General features: G+C 40.7%; 1 protein-coding gene across 8 annotated transcripts; it reads left to right on the top strand.

Moving 5' to 3' along the window:
- The first annotated feature begins 6198 nt into the window (after positions 1-6198).
- Positions 6199-27447, top strand: LOC142031390 (uncharacterized). Of its 8 annotated transcripts, none has more exons than XM_075028743.1 (9): positions 6199-7053; positions 7487-7542; positions 17038-17300; positions 18021-18100; positions 18904-18982; positions 20527-20573; positions 22049-22169; positions 23083-23269; positions 23602-27447. In XM_075028743.1, the coding sequence occupies exons 3-9, from the start codon at positions 17138-17140 to the stop codon at positions 24290-24292; spliced, it is 1368 nt and encodes a 455-aa protein (XP_074884844.1). In that variant the 5' UTR covers positions 6199-7053; positions 7487-7542; positions 17038-17137; the 3' UTR covers positions 24293-27447. The 8 variants fall into 8 exon arrangements, with proteins under 8 accessions (XP_074884844.1, XP_074884841.1, XP_074884845.1 ...); XM_075028740.1 differs by having other exon boundaries at positions 7487-7703; XM_075028744.1 differs by lacking the exon at positions 7487-7542.
- Positions 27448-27592: the final 145 nt, after the last annotated feature.

The following is a 27592-nucleotide window of genomic DNA, read 5'->3' as shown; positions in this document are numbered from 1 at the left end:
CTCTCAATGTTATTTATGCTTTTAATGCATGATGATTTCAGGGGGAGCATAAGCATCTAAATGCCTTTATGTGTCTTCATCCTGTTCTTAAAAGATGAAAGGAAAAAATTATGCAGTCCTTAAGAATATATTTGTTTGTCCAAGGCATTGTCAAAGTACGGAGGGCTGGGAATGTAAGAACTAAAACTTACACAATATGCTTATGGTCTTCTCTACTTGAGGCCTTTGAACCCTTCTCCTGGTTCTCCCTCCCAGCTGTCCTCAGATTGACTCCACTGGAGTGAGCGATTGTTGAAGAGACAGTGTATACAATGCATCAACTATTTCTGGCCCTTCAATTACTGCATTGACTAGAGCTGCTCAGATGATCGTTAACAACAATCTTGCACTTAATATAGTGTACTGGTGACCAGCTTCCACTAGGCCATCTACCAGTGATACCAAAGAGGGTCAAATCCAGAGCCCAGTGACCATCAATGTGAGATTTTCATTGTTTTCAGTGGGATTTGTATCAGATAGATTGTTATTTCCACTGATGAAAGATAAACCATTTGGGGGCTAATAAATCTCACAGTTCCATATAAACCCTAGTGTTCTTTCTAATGCTTAATAGCACCGCTCTCACTAGTTATCTAACTTAGTCTGAAGCTAAACTTTTTTATTCACAGGCTAATATGTGCATTACACAGAATCTCCTTTCCTCTCCTGCTTACTCTCATTGTTGGCCATCTTTTTAATAGGAAACTGAGAACTAAGAAATGGGGAGAATAGAATGACCTATTGAACTAATTTTGCTCCACAGCATAGCTGACAGGAAAACGGCTGCCTCAGCTCAGGGTTCGAGGAATGGAAAACCAGATGTTTCTTGGCTATGTTTAACAGATGTTATTCCAGTTTGAAACAACATTTTAAAATGCAGATCCCAAGAGTTTATGTATTCTAAAGTATTCAAAGAATGGGAAAGTGGAAATTTCTTGCAAGTCTTCAAGTAGTGCCAAGCCTTTTTTCTTTCTTTATATTTTCCCCCTTTATTTTTCCAAATGAACTTTTCCAGTTTAGCATTCCTGTGGCTGATACATACACCAGAACATGCATTGGTGCCTACATGCCTTAGATAGTCAGATAGGGTAGATTAACACTGCCACAAACTTAGCATGTGACCTTGGGCAAATCACTTGATTTTCCTGGTTCTCTGTTCTCCACTTGTGCTACCTAGAGCTTGTAAGATCTCCACAACAGTGTCTCTCTCAACTACGAGTATCTACAATAGCTAGTGCAAAGAAACATAAATAAGAACATAGCCCTGGGGTATTACCGTAAAATAGATTTCTAAAATTAAGGTAACTACCAGCTATTCAGTAAATGGCAACAGTACATAAAAGAAAGTGGGGGCACACACAAGTTCTTTATAGGGTAATTGCAGACCATCCTGCCTACTGTGGATGCTGTAAATCCCAGCATAAAGTAGAGGATGGAAGGGCAGAAGTATGAGAAGACAATAGTTTCCATCCTATTCTCTGAATAGATTCAGGTTGCTGTGTTATACAGCCATAACAGCCAATTCTTAATTTAGAACATCTTCCCAGAGTGACCAAGTTATGCTAGGGCCATGATGACCCTCAGAATAAGCCAAAACCAGGGAGGGCAGGAAAGGTGTGCTCAAACATTCTTACCCTGAGCCTGCCAGGTTTGCCTCTGAGTACATTTAGCACATGTACAGGAACTCTTCTGTCAAGCATCACAGAATTAGCGTGATATTATTATCATGCTACAAATAGAGAACTGAAGTGACAGCATACAAGTGATAACCAAAAATATACATTAAAGATCCCAAGTCCATGGAGCTGTGCATTTCCCAAGAATAAGCTTTAGCCCATATTTACACAATTTCCTTCTTCCAGTTATGCCAAGTAAATCACAAGAGCTGGCTGTGATAAAACACTCTAAGCACTTCCTTCCCTGGCTGAAACCAGAGATATGCTACCAGCCCCAAAATAGAAAATGCCTCAGCTTAAATTGATTACTAGCGCTCTCGTTGGTTTTGGTGGAAGTGAAGGTGGAGAAGATGACTTTGCTGAAAGAGTTCTTGAACTTGTCAGACATTCCTAATATTCAGAGTACTGTATGGATTTGGGGTTGGGGGAACTGAAGCTCTTTACAGGGGAAAGAGATGTCACCAGCTATACCAACAGAAAAGGAACAGAAGCACAAATTTCATGTTCAAGTGTTGCAGAAATTTCCTAGTATTCTCCTGTACACTGCATTGATACATAACACATGTACAGTACATTAAACCAAATGCATTATCTTTATTAAAGAGTTATTGTGGATATGATTTTGTTTCACTAGAGCTGAGATAATCACCACTTTTTAAAATGCAAGTTTAGTCCAAAATTGATTTCTCAGAAAATGAAATACTTTCTGAAAAAAAATGTTGACTTTCGCAGAATGATTATTCTATGTGAAAATAATTGAGCCATTTTTCAAATATTTTAAAATAAAAGCATAATATTTGGGATTAGAAATGATTGAAACACTCTCCAAAAATTTTAAATATATAGACTGGAAACTTTAAAATGACGACTTCAAATTTTGACTTCTGGAATGAAGATAGCTTCTTGTTTTACAGCCAGCCATAGAAGAATTTTCTTGTACCTTTATAGAATAGCGTGTAAAATATAGCAGCCTTAAGGGTAAAAACACTGGCATGTAAAAAAGCATTAAGGTTGATTATTAGAATTTAGTGTAGTCTGTAAGAACACAGAAGAACTGAAGCTGGGTGCTTTTGGTCTTTTTTGGCCACAGCCTCTATGCCTGCTCCTTGTATTTAAGTTTCATAAATTGTTCAAATCTTTATCGATAGAATCAATAGCCAAAATATCGCTTCTCAACATCTGGTTCGTATTCTTCTGCCAGTTATGCTGGTGCAACTCTAAATTAAACTGAATGCCTTATGTGAAGCCACTCCAAATTTATGACGGTATAAGGAAGAAGTGAACTTGGTTCCTTGTCTTTAAAAGATGTCTGAATTTGCAGCCAAATAAAATCCCGTGCAGTTCCATGCTCTGTGGCACAAGAGTGCCATCCAGCGGTAACTCCCAAACCTGGATTCGCCAAAGACAGTCCCGCAGAGTTGACTAGTAGCCCGTACCGGTTATACCTGCCAATATCACAGCTGCAAATCCAGACTCCCGAGTAGGCATTGCTAGGCTGAGAGGAACATTTCTGTTAAAGACTAATAACTTTTTTTTTTTTAATCAGTTTTCCATGTTGAAGTAGTTTAGACAACGAACGTAGCCTGTTCCTTGCTCAAGTAGCAACACACTGAAGCGGGCGGCTCCTGGGCTAGCTAGACTCAGAAGCGGTAAGTACCACCATCGTTAACGTGCGCTGCATCTCAGCTAATAGACTCTGCTACTTTTCAGCCCCCTCTGATGGCACGGCGTCACTCAGTTCTGATAGGAACATGTCAATGCTAATTTGAGCATCCTTGCACAGAGCTTCACCGCCCGCGCTAAACGTGTCCTGTGCAGGGGAGAGAGTTGAGAGCGAGTGACCAAGCTTTGAGGCTGGTTTCAGGTAAATACTTATACACCCAGATTTCAGTGTGAGTACTGATACCTCCCATCTGCAAAGAACAGGCCCTGAACTCAGACCTCCCAGTACATCATACAAATGTCTTTTTAGAGGGACCAGGTACAGTTGCAGTTGTGAAGGCTCAGTCCCACTGGCATCCATTAGAGGGGTTTGAAGATTACTTCTTGAACTGAGCTGCTCTGGGGACTTGGATGGACTAACACATAGTTTTTAGCTCCTGATTGAATTGAGATTCAAATGAGTGCCAAGCTGCTTAGCCCTGTTGAACTGGTGCAGATCTGGGCACTTACAGAGAAGCTCTATACAGCAGAGTAGCTTATGTAAAAACACATAAGGTGGCTTGGGAATTTAGGCATGATGCAAGGTCAGACACAGCTCACTGGGGCTTTTAACCATATCTGTTTTAGATTTAGGAGCTCAAATTCTGCCCTAAGCTCTTATTTTTTGGACTTGGCCTGTAGCCAATAAAATAAATTCTGGTTAAAACCCCATGTATTTTGTGCAGATTTTACTGATCTACCTTATTCTCTGTCTCCCCCCCCCCCCATCATCTGTAATGTTTTCCTTTGTAGTTAACTATCTCTTGCAATGCAGATGCATATGAATGATTATGAATGATTCACGGATTTGTTTGGCCTGATTGCCCACAGATTAAATCATTTTGTACAATGTTCCCGTTAGTGTTCTACACTCATCTTACTTCTAAACAGAAATTAAATTATCTGGGGTTGTGGGGTCACCATTGCAGATAATACTTGCAAGGCAGAGAGCTCACACCAGTGAGCAGCTGTTTCTGCAATGGTCTCTTCAGGAGACTTAGAAACAGGAGAAAGGATACTTTTATTTCTAGGAAAATTCCATTTTGATGCATCTCTTGCACTAACATGCAAGGTGAGGTACCAGAGATTCAGCTTGCTCCTATGAGCAATACAACAGTGGAGTTTTCCCCCCTAACCTCTGTAAGAGACCAGTGGGCTGCATATAAAAAACCTGGTAATTTTCCATTATTTCTATGGTCATCTACTACTTCTACTTCACATTTCACCCTGTTCAAGAATGATCAGGTATGCACTAAAGTGGTACAAATGAACTAATTTACCTAGAATTGCCTAGCCTAAGTAGTCATATCCAAAATTATCTGAACTACTAAGGAGTGTGGAAAAGAAATTCTATGCAAACATCTTCCATTGAAGAATAAATACTTGAATGTTGAAAATGAGACTTATTCTTCAGGACTAAAATTAATGTGATTTGACCTATGAATTCAGTGTGGTACAATTGCTTTGAGACTATGAAAGTAAGAGACCAGTAAATCAGTTCTTTGTATGTTTTGTAGCAATGCTCATCTTATAGACCTGCAGTAAAATGAAACAAAGGGTAATTTATATTTCTTAGTTCCATAACAGGTAAGCCAAAATAAAGTGTCCTCAGACATTTTCAGAGAAGCATGATTCCTTTTCTGCTAACGAACCCATGCTGATATCCACAATTCATTCAAAATTTAAGAAAAGAACTTCAAGTCCCCCCTTTGAAAGAAAAGCAGAACCCAAAAGCTTATTACCAGAAACATAGATATTATTTGGTGTCTTCAGGATCGACACTGTTTCCTTGCATTTGTCCCATAAAACGGGACAAATCTTTTGCCAGTCCTTTCACAGATAAGTCACCTTCTCCTACATTAGATTTTATTGCTGGCTCCTGTGCACAGGTAGAGCAACCTTATCTTCTTGGAATGCAAGCGCTCCGTCATTGCAAAAGGCTGCAGTGGGCAGTTGCAGTGACAGGATTAATACTGGCTTGTCCAAGCAAAGCTTTCAAGCAAAGGTGAGATAACAGAGAAAATCACAGTTTACATTTTCTGAAACCTTTTTTTGAAGCTTGCTATTTAGGAAATAAAAAATATTGATTGGGGGGGGTGTCTAAATTTAGTGAAACCTTGACACTTTTCATATTTGATCGGACTAGAAATGAAAGGACAACTGGCACAATTGCATCCGTCCAGGGTGCAGACCTCAAAGGATGAGCCAAAACAAAGTGCTCCCTGCAGATTCATAAGGATCTGCCACCTCCTGTTTCTAGTGTGGACAAAATAATGATGGAAATAATTAGTTAATCTTTTGTTTAAATAAAGCGTTTGGGGAAAAGGCTAAAAATAAACACTGATTCATCCCTTGTCAGGGAAGTTTCTCCTGTCAATTATCACATTGTTACTGCTGTTTTTAATCTAGTCAGATGGTGAGATTGGCAATCCCTTCTGCAGGGGCTTCTGGGTGTTATTTTGTAGAGAATCTTGCTTGAAGGACTGATTACTGCTTTTATGGGAGCCAGTGGGAGTTTGGCCACAGTCCTTCACGCATGTTAATTTGAGGGACTTCCAAATGTTAGCTAATGATCTCAGAGTTCTTTTTATGAAAAATGTGTGGGTTTGTTTTGGGGTTTGGGTTTGGGGTTTTTTTTTTAATTCCTAGCAGGAGGCAATTAAGAGGGTCTGGGGAAAGTTCTGCACTGCGGTTCTGGACCGGCCTCTCGATAGTGCCTGAAATCCTAGCATGAAAAATTCAGAAGCATATATTGCTACCCTACTGGGCTATATTAGACATAATATAATTCGAGGTATTAATATTTTTCATATAGTCCAGGCCACATGCTTTGCATTGCTACGGACTGGGCGTATCAATTGGCCTCCACTTACAGCAACTTGAAAAAACAATTACGCTGTTTCTTTTTTAGGAGCAATACTAAGGAAAAAGTAGTAGCCTCCACCCCAAGGCAGGAAAACATGTCAACACGGAAAATAGAGGCACGTGTGGGCGGGGGAGTTTCATTCCTGACTGTTCTATGAAGCCTTATGTAGCTGTAAAGGAGAAACAGAGAGAAGAGAATAAAAGAAAAAAAGCAAACCCCGTGGAAGCCGAAGCAGATGAGCAGAAAGCCAAGGACACAAGTCCAAGCAAGCACTGGGGCTGCGGCTCAGAACCAAGCGTAGAGAGGGATCTTTGGGCTAAACGCTGACTTAAAAGGGCTTGGAACTGAGCGCAGAAACAACCGCTCTCCGTGCTTCCCCTTCCCACCACCACCAATCAAAAAAAAAAAAAAAAAAAAGTTTGTTTCTGGCTGCGTTCAGGCCAGAAGCGAGATTCCGTACGTCCCTCCTCCCGACTAGCAGGGCTCTGCCACGGCAGTAAAGGGCTTCGGCTCGTTCCTCCCCCCCGGCAGCGCAGCCAGCCCGCGGCACCCCGCACCGCCCGCCGCCCCCGGAGGGGACCCCGCCGGCAGGCCGCTCCCGTCCTGCCCCCGCTCACGGCGGGGCCGCGACGCCCACCAGCTCCTCCCGGAGCCCGTCCCCACCCAAGGGACGAGCGGCGGTGCCCGCGCCCCTCCACCGCCGCGCAGGCTCGGGGCGGGGGCCGCGCCTCCCGCCCGCCCGCTCGCCGCCGGCCCCGCCGCCCTCGGGAGGTGAGGGGGAGAGCCCGGGGAGGGGGAAGGAGGCGGGCGGCTGCTGCCCCGGGGAGGGGGGGTTGGCTCCCGGGTGCTGCCGGCCAAGCGGGACAGCGGCAGCGCCCCTCGCCTCAGGCTGCGCCCGGCGGCGGCCTCCGAAGGCTGAGGGGCTGGCGGCCTTCGCTCCCGCCCCGCTGCGGGCCGCCCGGGGGCTGCGGGAGGAGGGCCCCTCCTTCCCTCCCTTCTCCTCCGGGGCTCCGTGTGTGTCCCCGTTTAGTGCCTGGGGTGAGGGGTGCGCAGGGTACGGCGTCCCCTGTGAGGGCAAACCTGAGGGCAGGCAGTGGGTGCAGCCGGGCTGGGATGCCGCCTCAGGAGACTCTTGTTTTTCCTCCCTTTTGGGTTTTTTTGTTTTGGGTTTGTTGTTTTTTTTTTTTATTCCGTGTCCTGTCAGGAGCAAGGCCCAGCTGAGGCGGTGATCGGCAGCACCTGGAGAGGAGAGGAGAGGAGGTGAGGCGGTGAGGCCTGCCCAGGGCAGGGGCGCAGCGGCTGGGGCGGTGGGCCCCAGCGGCACCTGCTGCAGCCAGAGCGGCCGCGGTGCCCGCCGAGAAGCCAGCACCCGAGAGGTGGGCGCTGCCGCCCGGAGAAGGGGAGCAGAGGGAAGGAAGGTGGTGAGGGCACCGGCCGGCTCTAACGCACGGCACAGCATCACAGGGAACGCTTACGCAGCCTTTCGGTACGCACAGGCGTGCTGTTGTACAGCGCTGCTGTCGTTACAGCTGCGTGCAGTTGTACGGAAAGTGGCTTTCGTCCAAAGGTACAAAAGGAAACAAAGCACATGAAAGGGAGGAAGCAGCGTCAGCTCTCTGCAGACAGGAGACCGCTGGGGAAAGGGGACCTGTGGCTTCCGCGATGCTGCGCAGGAGGTCTGTGGCAGGGCCAGCCAGAGCTCTTCTTTCCTCACTTCCAGTTTAGGAGATTCGCCACCCTCCTTTTGCTTGTTCCCTTTTACACAATCAAAGAGCATAAAGCAACAAAATGCCTTCTACCGAGCAAAAGACAAAGAAATGCAACCATCCAAAACCCAAGCCAAAGTGCATCTGGCTTGGGATGAATACTGGACCACGTTAGCTGGGAGTGAGGATTTTTCAGAAAGCCAGGCTCCAGTCAAAAATGGACCCTGTCATTCGGAGTCTGAATATGAAAACAGCTTGCAAAACATTTTTTCAGGCTTCTAACAAAGGAGTTGGTCCTTCTTTTGCTCTGGTATCTAGGCTACATTGTGCAGGCTCATGCATATCACTGGTTTTATTCACATGAGTAATTCCATTTGAATTTGGAGCGACAACGTGTATGTGTAAAGTTACTCATATGCTTTCTGTCTCCTTTATATATTGAAATTATGTGGGTTTGGTTTTTTTCCATTTGCTGGTGCAGCCCAGTAACTCTTGGCATCGAGGTTATTGTGAACCATCACGATTATTATTGCTGTTTGCCTGCCTGACACCTTTGTTTTCCTTGCCAGACTAAAATCCAGCTATTTCTCTCTGTGCAATCTATTCCAGCTATGAATTGTATCATCTGTTTTTATGCAACCATCTTTCACCTGACTGTGTAAATTCATCTTCCCTATAAAAGATCCTTTTTGTACTGTTTTTCCTCCAGTCATTACTGACAGTCTTTCTAGTTGTGCCATCTGATTCTTTCTCACGCAAGTCTCTCATGACTTCTTCCGTACCGTGTAATCTAAATTCATACTGATTCTAACATGGTATCTGGATGTTTTAATATTTGCCAGCTGGAACATTTTATTATTCTCATTGCCAAATGCCCTCTCTTTCCTCCCTCATATTTCTTCAAGCTACAGCTTCTGCTATTCTCATAACCTTGTATGTCTTCTTTATCCCATTGCTCCACGTTCGTCTAAGGGCAAAATGTCTTGGAGACAAGAAAAACACATTGTCTGTCTTCCATGAAGTGTGGCATTAAGTTGTAAGTGTGGCTGAGTGTTTTATTAGATGTTCCTTTTCCTCAGTCAGGGAAGATAAAGAGCAACCAAGTAAAATTCAGTGCATACTTTTTTTTTTTAATGGAAGATAACAGCTTTTCACTGATATACTCTCAGCTGTCAAGTATATACTATAGTACTCTAATTCATGCCTGAAGAGAGTAGGCAGGCTGGGCAGCCACTGACTCCTTTGTCAACCAGAGTCTTTCTTCCTAACCTAGAAAATTTTGTGAATTAGCACAAGTAGAGTATCCCCTAAGAAATAAAGTATTTTGAAGTTGCTTCAGCAGTAGGTCATGAGCTGTCAAGAAGATGCATTCAGTCACACCTAAGTACAGATTTATTACAGTGAATTTCCAGGGCATCAACCTACTGTATCTTGAAAGAATCAAACTAGTAAGTTTTTGTGAAATCCCCAAATGATGCCTTCTAGGAACACTGAAAACTGCTATTTCTGGGGGGAAGGGGTGATGACCCATGTGTTGAAATGACCTGTTTCCAGTGGTGACAGTACAAATTACTTCCAAGGAAAGGGTAAAAGGCCAAGTACATCTTAGAGTGCCCTGTGAAGATGGTGGGAGTTTCTCATTTCTTTTATCTTGAAGTGTGAGGACCAGGAATTGTATTTCCTCCCTCTGCCATATCTAGAACATGAAAAATTACCTGTTTGTCTCAGCTAACATCTGAAGAGCCATCTTCCTGCAGTGACACTTTACAGTCAGGGCATCTGTCCCAGTTATATGGTAAGACCATGACAGAGACTGAGTTCTTGACACGCCTATGGATGGTGTCACCAACAAGACCCTAAATAAGATTTGAAAAGCAGATTAGATTTCTGAAGTAAATACTCTATTAAGGACCAAAAATAAAAAAAAAACCCATGCACACATTGATTATCCGCATAAAGGCATGGCTGGTGCAGTGGATTTATATGTCCATAACATGCTGTACTTGTGCCACCTACAGATATGTATTTCAGGAAGCTCTTTCTCAGAAACTTCATTCAAAATTGGGTTGCAGTCAAATGATTAATTGCAGTGCTGGAAATCATAATTAACAGATTACCTGGGGAGATCTACTACTCAAAACTATATGTTCTAATTTTTCTTTATAAAAAGGCCTCGTTCTTAAAAAAAGAACAAAAGCAAAAAAAACCCCAAACAAAACCCAATACTTGAAATTTTAATTTACTGAGGAAAATAAGCTATGAAAGTAAGGTAGTATAGATGTATTTATTTTTTGTCTGTACCATAAAACTTATTTCAATACAGTGGCAAAGGCCATTTGCTGATTCATATACTAGAGGTGTATATCAAGATGTAACAATCCCAGAAATATTTTAAGTACTGAATTTCTTTTTTCCAGATACCACCCCCTCTACCACATTTGGGAAATAGATGAAATATTTACTGTATCACTCCAAACCAAGTTGTACTTGTTTACTTAAGAATGAGAAATATACCTAGCACATAGAAAATAAAACTGGATATATTTATACTACTTTAATGGATTCTTATATTTATTACTACTTAAAAACTCACTTGGTAATAGAGATGGAGTAGTGCTACGCAGTAATGAACATAAAGGATTTCTTTTCTGGGTGAAAGCTTCTAGAGAAAAAAGAAAAGAGAATACATTAATAATGTCAATTTGAAAAATTTAATTTTGGAATTATATGCAAACATATAAATTTATTCTGGAATTTTGAAATTAGAGCTTTATTATTAATGTTATCTGAATTAAAGAAATGCAATACCTTACCTGCAGAGCTCCAGAAACAGGCAGACAGCTGTTCATAAGGGGATATTCGTGATGCTTTCATCTGTTCTGCAGTAAAGGTGCCAGTGCCCTCAGTGGTCTAGGGCTGCACACTCCAGAAGTAGTAGTTACACATATAGGTTTACAGTGTATAGAAACTGTAATTATACATGACTGGTTTAGAAGAGTTACCTCCTTTGAAATACCTGTTCACTACAAAAAGTGTTCTGAGGCACTGAAACGTAACAGTGATAGTGTTTAAGAGTACTACCCTAAACTTGTTAAAATTCAAATAAGAGTTACTCAATATAAAAGCCTTTCAGATTTTCCGTATGTTTTCACTATGTCCGCTCTAAGCTTTATAAAGACAGCAGGGGTGTTATTGTTTTACTTGAAAGTACCTGTCATTTTTCTGAACCCTGAAATCGGGATAGAGCTCTGTCCCCTGCTTTGCTTTGTCATTTTACAAATCCTCTTTCTGTCCTTCAGCTTCCCCCTGTAAGAAGAAATACCGTCTTCCATCTCCTTCCTTTTGTCTTGACTACTTCAGTTGCAAGCTCAGTCATGTAGTAAGTGCATGTTTTACACTACATAGCAAAGCAAGGGCCTTATTTCAATTCAATATTCTAATAATACAGAAATATTACAGATACCTTATATTCCTAGAGCCATTCTGGACTTTCAGGTTCAAATTCTAAAGCTGACCATCTCTGAAAAAAAAAAAAAAAAGGGGGCACCCCCCCCCCACCCCAGAACCAGTTCATAATAACTTGAATTTAGGAAATAATAAAATAGCAAACCTGAGGATACTAAAATTTATCACACATAGTAAAGCATTGCAAGTAAATGCGATATACTGAAGAAAAGCCCTGCCCTCTAAACTATTCTGAACAAAGTGGTTTTGTTTTTAAAACTTTGTAACAGCCTTGCAAGTCTTCAGTCAAAGTTTCCTCCTTATCCATGCAGGCAGACCCATTGGGACAAGCATTACAATAAAACCATCACTAAAGCAAAGGTTTCTAAGATAAGTAGAATCGGGAAGATCTGTTATTATTTTTGAAGAGCAGTAAAACATGAAGTTGCCTAATAAGAGAATACAGTGTTCTGCACCAGAAAACTGGGTCATTAACAACAACAACAACAACAACAACAAAAAAATCTTACTTTTTTCCCCCCAATATGAGTGCTTTCATATCTCATTATATTTCAAAAGGCTCGATCCTTTTAAATCTGAAACTTTCCTGAGTATATTGAAAACAGATGGAAATGAATCAGGGGACTGAGGTAGAAAAAAGCTTTGATGAAGATCTATTTAAGTAATACTTTAAATAAATAAATCATTTGTCTGAGAAACCACATCTAATAGAAATATAAATAATTACATAATGAACATATAAACTACATTTCCTGAAGTAATTCCTGTCTTTCTACATTTCCTGAATTATTTGTATTATGAAACAGTAGTGTGGCGCCATTAATTGATAAGCACTCTGTGCTATAGTTACCATGCTAATTGCAGCTCTTCAGGTCCTCGTCTTACAGCTCCTCCAGCCGTTTAACAATTGGGATTGATTGCACAGGAGTTATTTTTAGAATGAAATAGCAGAAGAGTTTGGAGAGCAGCAGCCATTTTTTTGTGTGCTACAGCTGTTTTGGAAAAAAAAAGTTGGATAAAAATGTTCTGAGTTGTCTTTTTGGGTATTTTTTTGGAAATTCTGCTGAAGTTAGAGCTTCCTATTGGATAATTGATCTTGCTTGTACCAAGTTGAAGCTGGGGTCAGTGTTGCATCACACAGAGGATATTGCTTGGTGACATCGTTCTCAGAAGAGTAGCAGTTTTTCTTTAGCAACGGGACTGTTAAGGTAGGTGGTAGATGAACTTTGGTGAGTCTGGTTCTATAGAAAAGCAATCAAGGAGTCAAGTTTGTAATTTAAAATACCAGTGATGAAAGGCAAGATTCAAGATTAACTTTGAACGTGTTTTTTTCCCCAACTCTGAAACGAAGCAATTTGTTAACTGATCAGTTTAAGTGACTGTAGGTCTGCTTCCAAGAATGCTTTACCCTGAGAGACTAAATGGCCGTGATTCACAAGGGTCAGTTGATGCTCAGAAGGTGTGACTGGGAAGAGACACCCATTCAGTTAATCCCAGATTGGCCTTTTGTTATCCCATCCTGCTCACCTGCATTACACAGAGTTCAGCTGGGGTAGATAAGTGGACAGGATTTTGTGGCTAATCTACTGTATGAAATCAGGGCTGTCTTCTCCGAATGTTTGTATAATCGGAGGCAAGGTTTTTAGGAAGAATAACAAACAAGCATGTAGGAAGAGGAATAACCAGTTTTATAGCTGGGGAAAAAAAAGTCAAGGGGACAAGACTATTTTACCTTTGTAAAGTATTAATAGCAGAAACCTATTACCTTTTTCACATTAAATTATTTCACCTGGGCACTCTCACACAGCACTGCATCAGCAAATTTGAAGTGTTTTGTTAAGGAGGTGTCTTGTCCCCATTTAACTGTGGAAGTAAATAAATGAATTGTCTATGGTTACACGAAAGCTTGGCAGAGTTAGGGAGAGAAACCATGTTTCATGACTTCAGCTGCTTTTCCCTTTTCAATGGCATGCCATAAAGTATTATGGACTTACACACCTATAATGCGTCACTACTTCATAGCTGCTAATTTCCCTAGAAAAGAGAAATGCACACCTTTGTAAATGCTGCCAATCTTGTATTCTTTCAGAGAAAACATACAAAGAATATACTTCAGTTTTCTGTAGTAATAGCTTACAATACTGGCTTGCATAAACAAGATTAACACAATTGAATAGCTAGCCTTGCCAGAATATGCTGCAAGAGATTCTCTAGCATGTTTTTGTCACTGAATATATTCCAGTCTTACAAATGATACATTATAGAGATAAATAGGATGATAAATTAAATTAGATATGTGCATTTCATATTAATATGAAATATATATAAAAATATGAAACATGACTGTATCTTCTATAGCTTGTTTTACTGTAACCTTTGTTTTTCCTCAAATAATGTGCAACCTCCCCTGGACTTCAATTACCTGAAGAGAGGGATGCAGTAAGGATTCATCTTGTAAACACTTCCTGGGCTCATTTCCTTTGGGAATAAATAGTGATAAGTACAAATTTCATATATAGTGAAAATATACACCTTTTGCAAATAGAATATTTACTATGTGAAGCATCTCACTGTAGCAGGTTGTCTCATTGTGTCTATTTTGATTTCAGGAATCAAAGTAACAGTTAAGCTGTTCATATTTTATAAAGGCTGTGTCCTAACTTCGTATACATTTAACAGAGAGAGAGGTCAGTACTAGGCTACAGTTCAGTTGGTATTTTTAGGACAGTAGAATTGGCGATACCCCAGAAAATGCAGGGCCCTAGGATAATACGCACGCTACAAAAAGCACTTCATACCATGTGTGGTACTGGCCAGAGGTCAGCTAGGCTTTCTGTCACCAGCTCAGCACAAGCTTCATGGAGCCAATCTGATTTTAAAGAGGGAGTTGAGTAGGTACCAGTCTTCATTTTCTACCAGTATAGGAAACTATTGCTATTCTGGCCTTGAGCTTTTGAAGCAGCACGCAGTGAGTGCTTGAAGACCTCTACACCTGAGCTAGTTCTGCAGACTCAGCTCCAGAGCATCAGCATCTCCAGATCACTCCAGATGGTCTGTCTGCTTAAATGGTAATTTAAGGTGTAAAGGCCTTCTCTCCTCCCAGATTTTACATTGGCACTTTGCTGACAAGTACTTTCTACAGCAGGGGCCACGTGGGAATGGCCACTATATGCAGCGCGGCAGGCTGTGAACTGGACTGACTGAGTTTTGGACACACATCTTACCTCTACACCTGGTGGAGCAGCAAACCAGAGCAGTCACATTTCAGCTGATCTGCCAGGGCTCATCTGCTAGAGCCTTGAGGAAGGAGATGATGTGAAGGGACAATGAGGATCCTTGTGGTTCAGGGGTGGAGGGAGGGATAGCTCGTGAATTTGCCTGGGACAAATCCAGGCTTTCAGAAACAAGGGTATCCTCGAATACAGGAGAAAACATTTGAAGAAGGGGGTATGCTTTTGTGCTGCTTGATATATAACCTCTCCAGACAAGGGATGTTGGCATAGAAGCAGAGTGCTGAAAACTCTCTGTGAAACAAAAATGTTGCTTCCAGTGCAGCAGTGAAATGGAAGACATGCAGGATTCTGAGGGAAAAAATAAAAAGGAAGGCTTATTATAGAAGTACATGGGAAAATAAATAAAGGGTTATGTAGCTGGCCACTATTACTCAGTATGTTTATGGACATATAAACTGGTTTTACAGAAATATTTTACAGTATTTTTTTTCTTTTGTATTTAACTGCTTGTTCATCGTTGCGTGATGAGAGAACATCACTCTTTCCTTTTTATAACACAGCAACTTTTGATGGAGATCTAGATACTTTGTAGTCTTTGTACATACCCCCTTATCCTGTAATCAGATATGCACGGGGTGAACAGTGCTTATGTTGACCTTCACTGGCATATATATCGCTAAATACAGTTTTATACAATGAACCTGAAGGCACAGTTCATATGTCTTAAGTTATACTATGGCGATGCATATAGTAAAAATACCTGCATGTAGATCTGAAGAACAGGGCTTCGTTTAACCTAACCTGGTCATTGCTGTATTTCTAAGTAACTGTTCTGTCCTAAAGAAAGTTTAAATTACCATTTGCAGGAAACAATTTACATTTCAAACTTTACCTGGAAGTGGTTTCTGATCTGACAGCAGCATTGCTGCTTTTTTGCAGGGTCCTTGTGAATTAACCTGGGAAACTGAAACTTTTAATCTAAGGCATCTCTTCAAAGAAGATAGCCTTTGGAGTAGCACAAGGGCTACTCGGCACACACAGGCTCAAGACCCCGATGCACTAAGCTGGAAGTTGGTGAATGGCCCCAGTGCCTGCCTACACTGCTGCTGGTGACATGAAATGACCAGGCTTTGTAAAAGCTTCGTTACTGTCATTCCATTTCTGAAGAGATAAAGGGAAAATTTCCAGCCTTGTCACTGCTTTGCTCAGGAAGGCTGTGGGCAGCAGCTGTAGTGAAAGTCCTCTGTGGATGTAAATGGTTTTATTGCTGTACATCCAGGGCAAATTTGATATGTCTGTTGTTTGTTTGGGGTTTTTTAATTAGAAATAATTGGGCCAAGTAGGCATAGGTTTATCACATTTATCTTTGGAAATTGTCTCAGATCAAAAGAATTGATTTGGTGCATGATCATTATGTGGAGCTAAGAGTTACATGACTTTATCCACTGGGAGGTTAAATACATGCATACTTAAACTAGAGAAATTAAATGGGGAAAACAGTGTAACTGTGGAAGAACAGGCATTACTCTGCAGTACTTAAGAGTTAACAGTGTGTCCGTACTGATGGATTGTTACCTATCAATTTCCATCCTAGGTCCTCAATAGGTCTGAAATCAGGCTTTCACTGAAATAATCTTGGAATTGGGAGACTTTGTCACCTCATTTGGTGACATGTGTCACTTCAGACACGTTACCAACACAAATCCCCGAATTTGGCCTAATGCTGATTTTTTTTTTTCTTTTGTGCTTCGTGAAGCAATCTTACTTCAAAACAGTGGCCATGATATATTTTTAAGATGATTAATAGAGGAATGCTGTGCCTGGTACTTCTGTCTTCACAGAACACAGTGACATCTTGCGGCAAGTGAAGGGATAGTGTCATTTTTTCCAGCTGCATCCTAATTTCAGCCAGTTTACAGATGAAAGTCTAAATAAATTGTGGACAACTGCTAATGCATTACTTTCGTCTGTAAATTCACTCTTTCCGAATTTTATTTTAAGTACAGGTTTGTTTTAAGTACTCTTTAGTAGTGAAAAAGACCGAGCCTTGGCTTCTACCATGTTGCAAATGTAGGGTACTGGAGTTCATCACTTCAGCTCACCGACATTCTTTGGAAAACTTTCAGCTCCAGGAGTGTTCCTGTCCCAGTCTCGCTGATATAAGAGTCTGAGAGTTAGCATTTCAAATGCTTTACTTAAGTTAGCATATTTTCACAGATGGCCAAACCTGACAGATTGCTTTTGGTGGGAATGAAAAGAAAACAGAGTAACTTTTTATTGTAAGGGAGAGACTCTTCTTTTTTATTATCTTTTTTTTTTAACCTGAAACTATTTTTTTTGTCTTTTTACAGACGAAGCAGCGTTTAAGCCCTGTCCCTGATATTTTGTGACCCTCCCCTGACATGGCTGTCCTTTGCAAGTTGATACTTGGATAAGATCCTAGTTGTCATCATGAAAGGAAAAACTGCACGCTGTGATTGGAAATCTGCACCCCAAAAGAAGCCCTCTCCCTGCGATCGATATAAACATGCTTGCATTATTTGCAGAGGATTTGTTTATCTCTATGGGGGGCGGAACACCACCAGTCTTAGGGATTTTTGGAGATACAACATAGGTAAATTTGCCTCTTCACTTGTATGTTAGGATTAAAGAGATTCTGCACCCAGTCATCATGAAATTGGGGATACTCCGTAGTTAACAGATTATTCCCATTTAATGTCTCTCCATCCAAATGATGGATAAACTGCATTTTGTTCATCAGGCAAAGGGTGTGTGTTTGTTCCTTTTGCAGGTGTCCCAGAAAGTTTAGATTTCAGTTCAGTTCCTTTTTTTTTTTTTCTTGACCAGAAATACTGAGAGTCATTCAAAATATCCTATTTCTAGTAAGAGATATCAAAGACATAGATTTCTTGACTCTTTTAACAAGGGATTGTATTAATAATGCAGTATCAAATATGACCCTTTGTATTTTTTGACTTAATGTACGGTGTTCCCTGTTCAATTTTTGTCCCAGGAATAAAACATAGAATTGTGCTGGGGTTCATGCTCATGGAATAGTTGAGTTTTGATGTAGGTAACAGTATAACTTTAAAATAAAAGCAGTAACGAGATAAATTTCTATTACATTTAAGTTGCTAAATAGAAAAATGCACATATTTAATTTTGGGGGGAAGTGCCTCAATTTTCTGAACTAACAGAGAAGAAAGATGACAAAATGCTTCATTTTCCCCCATTGACTGGCAGCGCAGCCAAATTCAAAGTTGATCTTTCCACCTTTTCCCTAATGTTTATGTGTTAAGTGCACTGCTGTCTTAACTTCAACTTTGTTTGGTAGTGAAAAATGAATGGGAAATGCTGGATTGCTCAAGAGATGGTCCAGAAGAACTGGAAGAACATTCAATGGTGGCTTATAAGGTAATAGACCAAGATTTATAGTGCCCGTATCCTGACATTATTTCCTATTATACAATGAAATGCTATAGATTATTATGTACTGAAATACTATACCTAGAAAATACTTTTATGTCAGTGCAAATCTGGATGTAGCTGTACCAATGTTTTGAAACCTTTCTGAATAAAGTCATAGTAGTTTAGCTTTGCAGCAGTGTGCAGCTCCCCGATTTCCTCAGTCAATGCTCAGTACATAATAGTAATACAAAATAAAGACCTTGGCAGCACATTCTTTGACTTAGTTGTATAGTTGTAACAGTTGCTCTGAATTCATTTGCATGATAAGCTACAGCATAAAAACATTCACTTAAGAACTTGCATAGAAGAGGGACGGGGGAGTGAAGGCAAATAAGAATTACAGCTTTGCCTGTGAGGGGAAAACAGAATTTAGGCTATCAGGAGCTGTAATGCAATGAAATGTTTCTATAAACATGCATAACCTAATATTACCTGAACTACGCCTCCGAGAGCGCCAGATCTGCATCCCTCAAGCTGTCCCAGATTGACGAGGAAGTGAGTGGTTCTGGAATGCCATCCATATTAAAATAGCAGAATGTTCATCGGGGTTTCCTCCTGGGAGAGGATAAAGACATGATTAAAAGTTGGTGGCTTTTTGTCATTGCCTCTTGAATTGTTAATAGATCATCATATGCATTATTGTTAATTATATTTTGGTGATGGCAGCCTTTTCATTTAAGAATTGTTTTAAAAATTATTTTTATGCTATATGCCTGGTTGTAAGTGTCAAGTATTTTTGTATTTTGCAGGGCACCCTGTATATTTTTGGTGGGATGGTGGATTCTGCTTTCACGCAAGCAAAATCTCCTCTCTGGATATATGACATTGGTATGATACACAATAGCCAATCTTTTCCATAGGATATTCCAAGTCCATAGGTACTAATAAATAGTAAGAACCAAACTGTTTTCTGCTGTTTGTAACATAGCCTTCCCTAGGCTTTACAAGAAGTAATGTGTATAAAACTGTGTGCATATTTCCACCCTAAAATTAGCTGTTAAGCTATCAAAGAGTCAGCTCTTACTTTAATTAGAAAATATTTTATGGGAAAGTTTTACATATTTAAGGTCTAAGAATTTCCATTCTTTCCCCTCTCCCTCCAAAGTTTACTGTTTGTTCATAAAACTCAGTAATTATTACATATAATATTTCAAGTTTTTTCCTTATGTTACATAAATTTTTTAAACCAAGTTCTTTGTTTTATTATGGGCGAAAGTAGATCGGTAAAGTATATCTCATTTTGTATTTTTACTGAAGTAATAACATAAGCTGGCAACAGCAATGATGGAACAGGAAAAAACAAAATTAAAGAAGGTGGGAAATGAACATCAGCATTTCATAACACGGGGGTTTTTTTTCCCTAAAAATAAACATTGGGGATCTCTTAAGTGTGTATTCTAATAAAAGCAGTGCAACATTTGAATTTAATAGCCGTGTCATACACTATATATTCTCCCTTTGGAAATACTGTGTATAGTAACGGCTTCTTATTTTGATGTCAGATGGAGGGGGGGGAGAGAGAGAGATTGATTTCTTTTTGAGCTAGTAAATCTTGTGGCAAGACCAAGATTTAAGTTTCCTGGATTCTTTTGCTACTTCACTATGTAACCTTAAATCAATGGGGTTTTTTTAATCCTTTCTTTGTTTTCTACCATTTGTCTGAAATACCTGCTGAAAGAACAGATATACTCAGATAGAATATATTTCATAGAGGAAAGCATCTTATTACTCACAGTACTTATCAATGAAAATTGGGAATGAGTTATTCAAAATTTGTTGTGTATCTAGTTTTTTGATGGTCATTATTTAAAATCTTTCCTGGCAAGTAGAGCTTTTGATAATGTAAGCTTGTACTGCTTTCTCATTCTACCTCTGGTGCTGGGTATCTAGTATTTTCTCTCCTTCATGGTGTTCATAGATCAGTGATTTCTGACTGTTATTTGAGGACTACTTTTAAGGGACCTGTGAAAAGGAACAAGAAAAATAAGGTTGTTATAAGGTTTACATAAATAGGAGGAGCCATACCATACATCCATTGGTAAATCCGGGGATTCTGCAAGTTCAGGAAATGCTGAAAATCACACATTATTTCTGCATTGTAAAATTCAGTCTTAGGAAACAGGAAATACAGTATGGTATGTCCGTGATTCAATATCAGATAAAGATAAAGGAAAACTATTTAAACTACAACTCCTGTAAGTCTCTTAGTACTGCTGTCTTAGTGGGAAGCAGGTTTCTTCATCCTTGTCAGTGGAAAACACCAGGATGAGACTTACTTGAAAATTGGATCTGTAATTTGAAAAATTAATGTTGGAGGAGTGTCCTCTTGTGGTCTGGGATATAAACTGCGCTTTATTAAAACAATCCCCTAGATTCTGCAAGATGGACAGAGTGCCGTAACGTACCAGCAGAGACTGAGGTAAGGAGCCAGGAAGTGGTGAATGTGTGAATCAAATGCCTGTTGCTTTGTTGATTAAACAGATTGCTTTGAAATATGTTCCCCCAAACAGTTCCAATCTCATCTCTTCAGAGACATGTGGCTATACTTTATTTCTTTGCACTTTCAATAACTAAGGCTTTTTCCTTCTTTAAAACAGTGTTTAAAAATACTGCTGTTAAATTTTAAGTCCTATATAAGAAGTTAAGTCCTCCCCTCTACTACTGCCTCTGTTTTTCTGAAATCCTTATCAAGAAAACTAATTTTAAATGGAATATTGCAACCATACATGAAGTCTGTGCTTTCAAAAGTAGGGTTGTGAAAACAGATTGGCAGTCACACTAATAAATTTTGAAATGTGAAGTGCTGCAGCATTTTTCATTTCTTCAGTCTGAACACATGGACTCACCAAGTTACTGCCACTTCTAAATGAAACCTCAGTGGAAGCATTTATGTCTTGGTCTTATGAGATTGGTTTTATATCACTACATGTAAAGAATGACTCATTTTTGCTATTGAAACTTCATCCTCACAATGTTACTACATTGTGAAATTGCACAAAAAATTTGTTAAGATGCGACACAGTTACTACTGTGGTTACCCGTGCTTGGTGGAGGAGTCAAGAGAAAGTTTGGAACTGCAGGGTCATTTGTGGGGGAGAAAAAAAAAAAAGGTGTTATATGGTTGATGAAATTTTGTTAATGTACAATAAATATGACGGCATTACATATCAACTCCTTCTTACATACAGGAATAAATGGTTTCTTGTAATTATCCGAAACTGAATACAGAGAACATGGCTCCCCCCCGCCAAAATGGGCTGTTTGAGAAGAAACAACCAAAGAAGAACGAAAGAAGAAAACCAAACACTTGCCTTATGTTTTGTTTCAGCTTTAGCTGGGCCTCCCCAGGTGCGGGTCCATGAGTCTCAGCAGCACTGAAAGCTGCTGCGGACGCAGTGGGAACCCCCCGGTTCCTGCCAAGGCTCTGGGTGCAGCCTAGGACTTGTGGTGGGACAAATCCACACCAAGCAAAGTGACTGAGAGTTACTCCTGGGACCAAGGTTTCCTCAGTGTAGAAAGGCTGTGCCTGATGGTGGAAAGGGCTACATCCCCCCATTATATTCCCCAGAGTTGCCCGATGTATTTACAACATGTCTTGAAACTAAGCCTAGCAGTAGTTGTGAAAGCAGTACTACTGATGTGAGTGCAGAGAGGGGGAGGCTCTAGGCGTGTGATATTGTGGTGGACTTAAAAAGGGAGGGTTGCTTAGATTTAAGAATGGTTTGTATTTGCATCCATACATGTCTTCAGTGGTAGATTTATTCTGTATTTTCAAAGTTTAACACAACCCAAAGCCGTGGTTTTCATTACTTGGGAATATTCCCAAGATAGACATTGCTACTGATACAACTTGATCTGTTAACAGTTTTTTGTCTTATTACTAAACTGATTTAGAGCTCAGCACCAACTAACAGAAAAGGTCACAGTGCAGTAGTGTACCATTCCAGCATGTACATCTACGGGGGATACTTCGGCATCAGAGGCGTTTCACGGGAGTTTTGGACTTTCCATTTTGGTAAATTAAAAAGCATGATAAGGTTTTGATCCAGTGTAAAACGATGACTGCTGCAGGAAAGCATGGCTTGCTCTGTTAAGAAAATTCTTATCAGTAGAAATGTTGTAAGTTAGTTTTGCCTTCTGTTTGGCAGCATTTAATTATGAATTCTGTCAATTAAATTAATATCCAGCTGAAATGAATTAGACCGTATTATACTGGAAGAAGTTTTGCAGTATTTGCCAGTTTTGGAGCTGAAAATCAAGGAGAATGTTTTGTTTGCTATTCACTAAATTCTTCAAGGATTACCAAAAACTTTCAGATGCAGCAGAGACCCTGACTTCAGCCTATTGATGCCACCTTTTGAATCTCAAATCTAGAACTGACCATCGGGAGCCAAACCTGACAGGAGATGGTTTCATTAGCATATTCATCACTAATCTGGTGGTTGCACACCAGATGATTCCCAGAGACTTCCTAAATGGGCAACTTTTGTTATCTGGTGGCAATTCAGTCACTATTTTGAAATGAATGATGGGTTTACCTCATCCTTCATTCCCTCACAGGGAGAGTAAGCAGAGACATTAATGAAGGAATGTTTTTGTTGACTGATTTTTCCCTCTTACAGCCAGGAAATTATCCTTCTGTGTCAGAGTTAATGAATTAACAAAGCTGTAGGAAAAACTGCTCTGAAAATAAAAATTCCACGGCATCTGTCATATAGCATTTGACATTTTCATTAAAAGTTTATTTCAAAACTGATTTTTTAAATGCACTTTTTCAGTGTCAGTATTAAGCTGTTAACTTACTTATGATAAGCTTAGAGCAGAAACCCATATTCTCCAACCGCATAGTTACTTTGTTCTTGAAATAAGTCCCTTCTCAAATACAAGGGTAAATTTAGTACATCTATAAATTAGTATTTTGCTTTCAGATACAAGAAAATGGTTGTGTGTTACCACCCCATCTCACAATACTGGCCCAGGACCCCGGCATGGCCATTCAGCAGTGGTTTATCATACAGGCATGTACCTCTTTGGAGGACTGATGGGGCTGAGTGAACAGAAGGACTTATGGAAGTGGGATTTTGTAAGCAGCAGCTGGTCCAACATCAGAACAAGGTAAACTATGCTATTTGTTACACTAAATTAACAGAGAGAGAGAATTAATCTTACCATTTGATACTGTGTGGAGGCAGAGAGGGAGATGTTGCCCTTTTGGCGATTGTAGGAATTGTTCACATCAAGACATAGTACTGCTGCCATCCCTGGGCTCCGGTTGGCTTTGCTTGGAAGAGCTGTTGGCAACACATTGAAGCAGCTGTCAGCAGTGTAATTTTGATGTCCCAATGCAGCTGTTTAGCAGTCATTCTTTTGAGTCAAAAGAAAAAGGCTAAAATCAGTGTTCGTTTCTTGTTGATCTCCCCTTAACTGCTGGTTTCTCTTACATTTAGCCAAGGACCTCCTCCAGTAGTAGGTCATGCTTCAATAGTCTTCAAAGACTCTATGCTGATTTTTGGTGGAGGGATTTCAAATTCCAGTCCTAATGACGACCTCTGGAAGTATCATTTCCATACGCAGACATGGAAGAAGCTTAGTAGTACTACAAAGGCAAACTTTTCTCCTAAAATGTATCACTGCATCTTAGGAATTGGTGTTGATTTCCAAACTACCTCAGATTTCACTAATACATTCCCCAGCCACTGGAAGAGTAAGCAGAAGGACCATCACCAGCTGGTGACCATCCCAAAGCACACTCATTTTTGTAGCTACTTCCGTCAACAGCCTGCATACCGAGCGTTCAGCAACGAGGAAAGCAGCGCAATTGAAATGAAAACCTTTAGCTTGCCTCTGGAGCCAGGGGGCTTTTGTGCATTTCAGACCACTTCAGAGGCAGAACTAGACTCAAACAGAGCAACGAACGTTTTGTCAAAGGACAAGACTCTCCGTCTGTTTGTCTCTTCAGAAAAAGAGACTTTTGCTGCTGCTCAGATTGAGGGAGAAGAGGAGGGAACCGACTGTCAGCAGGCGACTGCGGTAGGTGAAGTTAGCGGTGATACCAATGTGCTGCTGCTCATTGGGGGTAAACCTTTGTCCAGCTTCTCCGAGATCTCATTCTGGCAAATGGAGTTTGATAGCTTGTGATCACTTCAATTGCAAAGCGAAAGAATAAATTTCCACCAATGTGCCAGTAGGTGGTAAACCAACTGCTTGCAACCGTCTTCAGTTTCCTGTCAGCGCACTGGGAAAAAAAAATTTAAACCTTCTTGTACTTGCTGTGAACAGATTTTTTTACAATGTGACCAAAACCTGACATATATTTAAGTCACAACTTGTAAGTTGCAATTTCTGAGAGGAGCTTGTTGGAATGCTGCTCTTTTTGTTACTTTTTCTTCTGGTCAGTCAATATCCTTTCAAATTGCAGTGGCTGATGCTGCCTTGAAAGTCTGAACTACAGGTAACCCCTACTGGCTCCATAACTGCTGTTTCAGGTGCAAAGCTTGCCCATTTTGTGCTGGGATAAGAAATAAATACGCTCCCATAAAACTGCATTTGAATCAAGTTTGCGCACATTCTGTCACATTTGAGGGATTTGATGAATCTTAATGGCAACATTTTCTATGATTGTTAAGATTTTATTTTCCTGAAAGAGTGTTTGCAACGTGAGATAGCCTATAACAAAGAAGAAACCCAACAGACAAATTAGCAAGTGAAATCTGTAAGATTCAAAGATTGCATCTAACCCTGAGGAAGTGAAACCACAAATCCCCCCTGAAAATCACGTGCAGCATTAGACGAGAGGAAGTGCATTACACCTGGAAGAACAAAATAGTTGCCCAGTAAATGCTAGGTTTAATGGCTGAGCACAGTATCAAAAGGATTTGACTTTCTGTTGGAAAAATAAAGAGGAAGGCTTGACAGGAACGGCACAAAACATAAGCTGACTGGTAACTCAGATTTTAGTCACAAAGGGATTTTTGCTTTTCCAACTCCATCTCTCTCTGTTTTGTCAACACATGTAGTGTATTTTACACACTTCCCCTCTATACTAGTAAATCCTGAGTTCATCCATGGTTTTTCTTTGTTGAAAAGAAAAAGTGCTTTTTTTGAAAGATAGTATTGTCCAGTGTTTCAAGCATTTATTTCCACAGAAGTTACTAAGATAATGGCCTTCTGACTGAAATTCAGCCATCTGTAAGGAGAGATGCCAATGTTTGAAATTACTGGAAAGTGTCATTTAATACTTCTGAATGTTTGAAAAGATCACTTTTCAAGTTTCATAGGAATAATGAATTTTAAGTGAGAGCAGTTACTGATACTTTTGTCATCTCTTCACAAGTAGCTGTAACATGAATTCAACAGGAAAATTACAGATGAGTTTGCAAAAAGCTACTTAGGATTTATTTGGACTTTCCGTGACCTTTGTTTGGAAACAGAGAGGATTGTATGCTGCTGTATGAATAAAGCCTGCTGCATTTCATATCAGTGTGTGCTCATTTTCTGAGCTTTCATGAATTTAAAGTATGTATTTCTGTTTTCAAACTGAACAAAGAACTTACCTTTCTGAACAAGGAACACGCTCCGACAAGCCCCAGTCATCTCACAGCACTTCAGCCAGCCTCGAGGGCTGCCCAGGCTTTGAATTTCTCCTCCGAGAGCGGGGAATTGCCCAGTTTGAGGAGCTATGTTCGTAAAGGACTTCAATACGGCGACTGAGCTGAGCACATACAGAGCACTGCAATCTTAAATCAGCAACATGTTTTTCTTTTGCTGGCTGACATGTCTGTTTCAGCATTATCCAGAGAGCTGCCGTAACATACAGACTTTTATCTAGGATTGACAAGGGAAGGAAATTTAACTGGAAAGGGCAACAATAAACCAGTGATTTTCCAAGTCACGCGAAGGCCTCCTGGCAGGTACAGGTATCCTGGGGATGCGCAAAAGCCCCAGGAAAATGCCATCCAGCCTCTGCCGTTGCTTTCTTCCTCCCCCCCAAACTCCCTTCCCTTTGGCAGCCCCACGAAGGGTTTAACATTTACTCGGAGCCAACGCAGGCAGGACACGAGCCAGCCCAAAGGCGATGGCTTGGCACAGGGAGGAAAAAACAGCTTGCAGAACGTGCCCATCTCCCCCGTTTCCTCCCCTCGCCTCTGCCGGCCTGCCAAGTCAGGTGGCTGCACCAGCGCCTTCGGCACAGCGCCAGCTTCTTCACCCAGGAGATCCGAAACCTCTCAAACCGGCCCGATGCCGTCGGATCCCCGCGGTTCCCCGGCCCCTGTAGAGGACACGAGGTGCGCAGGAGCTCGCCGAGGGGCTGTGGCTGAGCCACAGACAAGCACTGGTAACGCTATGGAAGAGAAGAGACTTCCGATCCCAAAAGCGGGACTCTGTGCTACAGCAGACTCGCTGAAGCCACTGCAGGCTATTCATTTCTCCCCTTGCTGGCCCGTTCCCAGGTCTTTAAAAAACAAGGGGGAGCTCAAGCTGGAAGGGAAGGGGTTTGAGATGGGAAGTGCCTGCATCCCACAGCCACGCATTGGCAGAAGTGCCTGCCACCTCAGTCCCTTCTGGGCACCCATGATCCGTATTTCAGGTTCTCTCCCAAAAACCAGTATCCAGGACCTAGGCACACAATCCTTACTCATACCACAGAATCACATTTCCTGGGTCGTCTTCCTTTTCAAAACTCAACCAGTGCTATCAACTACACTTAACAGGGCTCTCGGAGCACCTCAGGTGGTTCTTCCCAGCACATTTTTATCCAAGGCAGTCACCTTTTCACAGAGGAGAGCCTTTGTGGATGTGCTTATCGTATTTCTCCATAACTGCAGCAGTTAATAAGAATTCATCCCAGGCCCAAGTGAGTGACTAAAAGCTGCTGCCATCTGAAAGCTCTGTGGTGGCCTGCATGAAATAATGAATGGAATTACTCCAGCTAATGGCAACTATTTAGAAACAAAACAAAACACACCATTTTTGGCTGGGCACGGACTGAAGGGGCTGCCACTGAAGCTAGCTGTTTTAAAATGTCTCTGAAAAAAAGGGAAGCTTGCATGTATTTGCTATGCAGGCATTCCAATTCAATTCATAGAATAAAAGCAAAAGGATGCAGCGTTCTTTGGTAATCTCATCTGAGACACGAGATGCACTGTTGTATCATAAATCATATATACAAGAGAACAAATCCATCAGCCTTAACTATCTCAACAAATTCACTGTCTTTCATTACCATTTGGTTTCTGAACATTGAAATGCATGAATGGCAGAGGAATTTTCTTTTAAAATGTAGATATTTAAAGAGGGTTTTTTTAAATAATTAAAAAAAAAATCTAGACTAAACATGTTTCATTGTTTTGAGTGATAAATGGATTTCAAGAACAATTCAGTGACTTATCAGTGGGATCATAGTTTGACCTACACAACAGATTACGCCACAAGGGAAAT

The sequence above is a fragment of the Buteo buteo genome, chromosome 5 (genome assembly GCF_964188355.1).
Source record: "Buteo buteo chromosome 5, bButBut1.hap1.1, whole genome shotgun sequence".
In the NCBI taxonomy this organism is placed as follows: Eukaryota; Metazoa; Chordata; class Aves; order Accipitriformes; family Accipitridae; genus Buteo; species Buteo buteo.
This window is presented reverse-complemented; position numbering and strand designations above follow the sequence as displayed.

Coding starts and splice junctions, on each gene's coding strand:
- LOC142031390 (XM_075028744.1), top strand. CDS start 17,138: ATGAAAGGAAAAACTGCACGCTGTGATTGGAAATCTGCACCCCAAAAG. Junction 18,983..20,526: donor TCTCTGGATATATGACATTG/GTATGATACACA, acceptor ACAATCCCCTAG/ATTCTGCAAGATGGACAGAG. Junction 22,170..23,082: donor GTTTTGGACTTTCCATTTTG/GTAAATTAAAAA, acceptor TTTTGCTTTCAG/ATACAAGAAAATGGTTGTGT.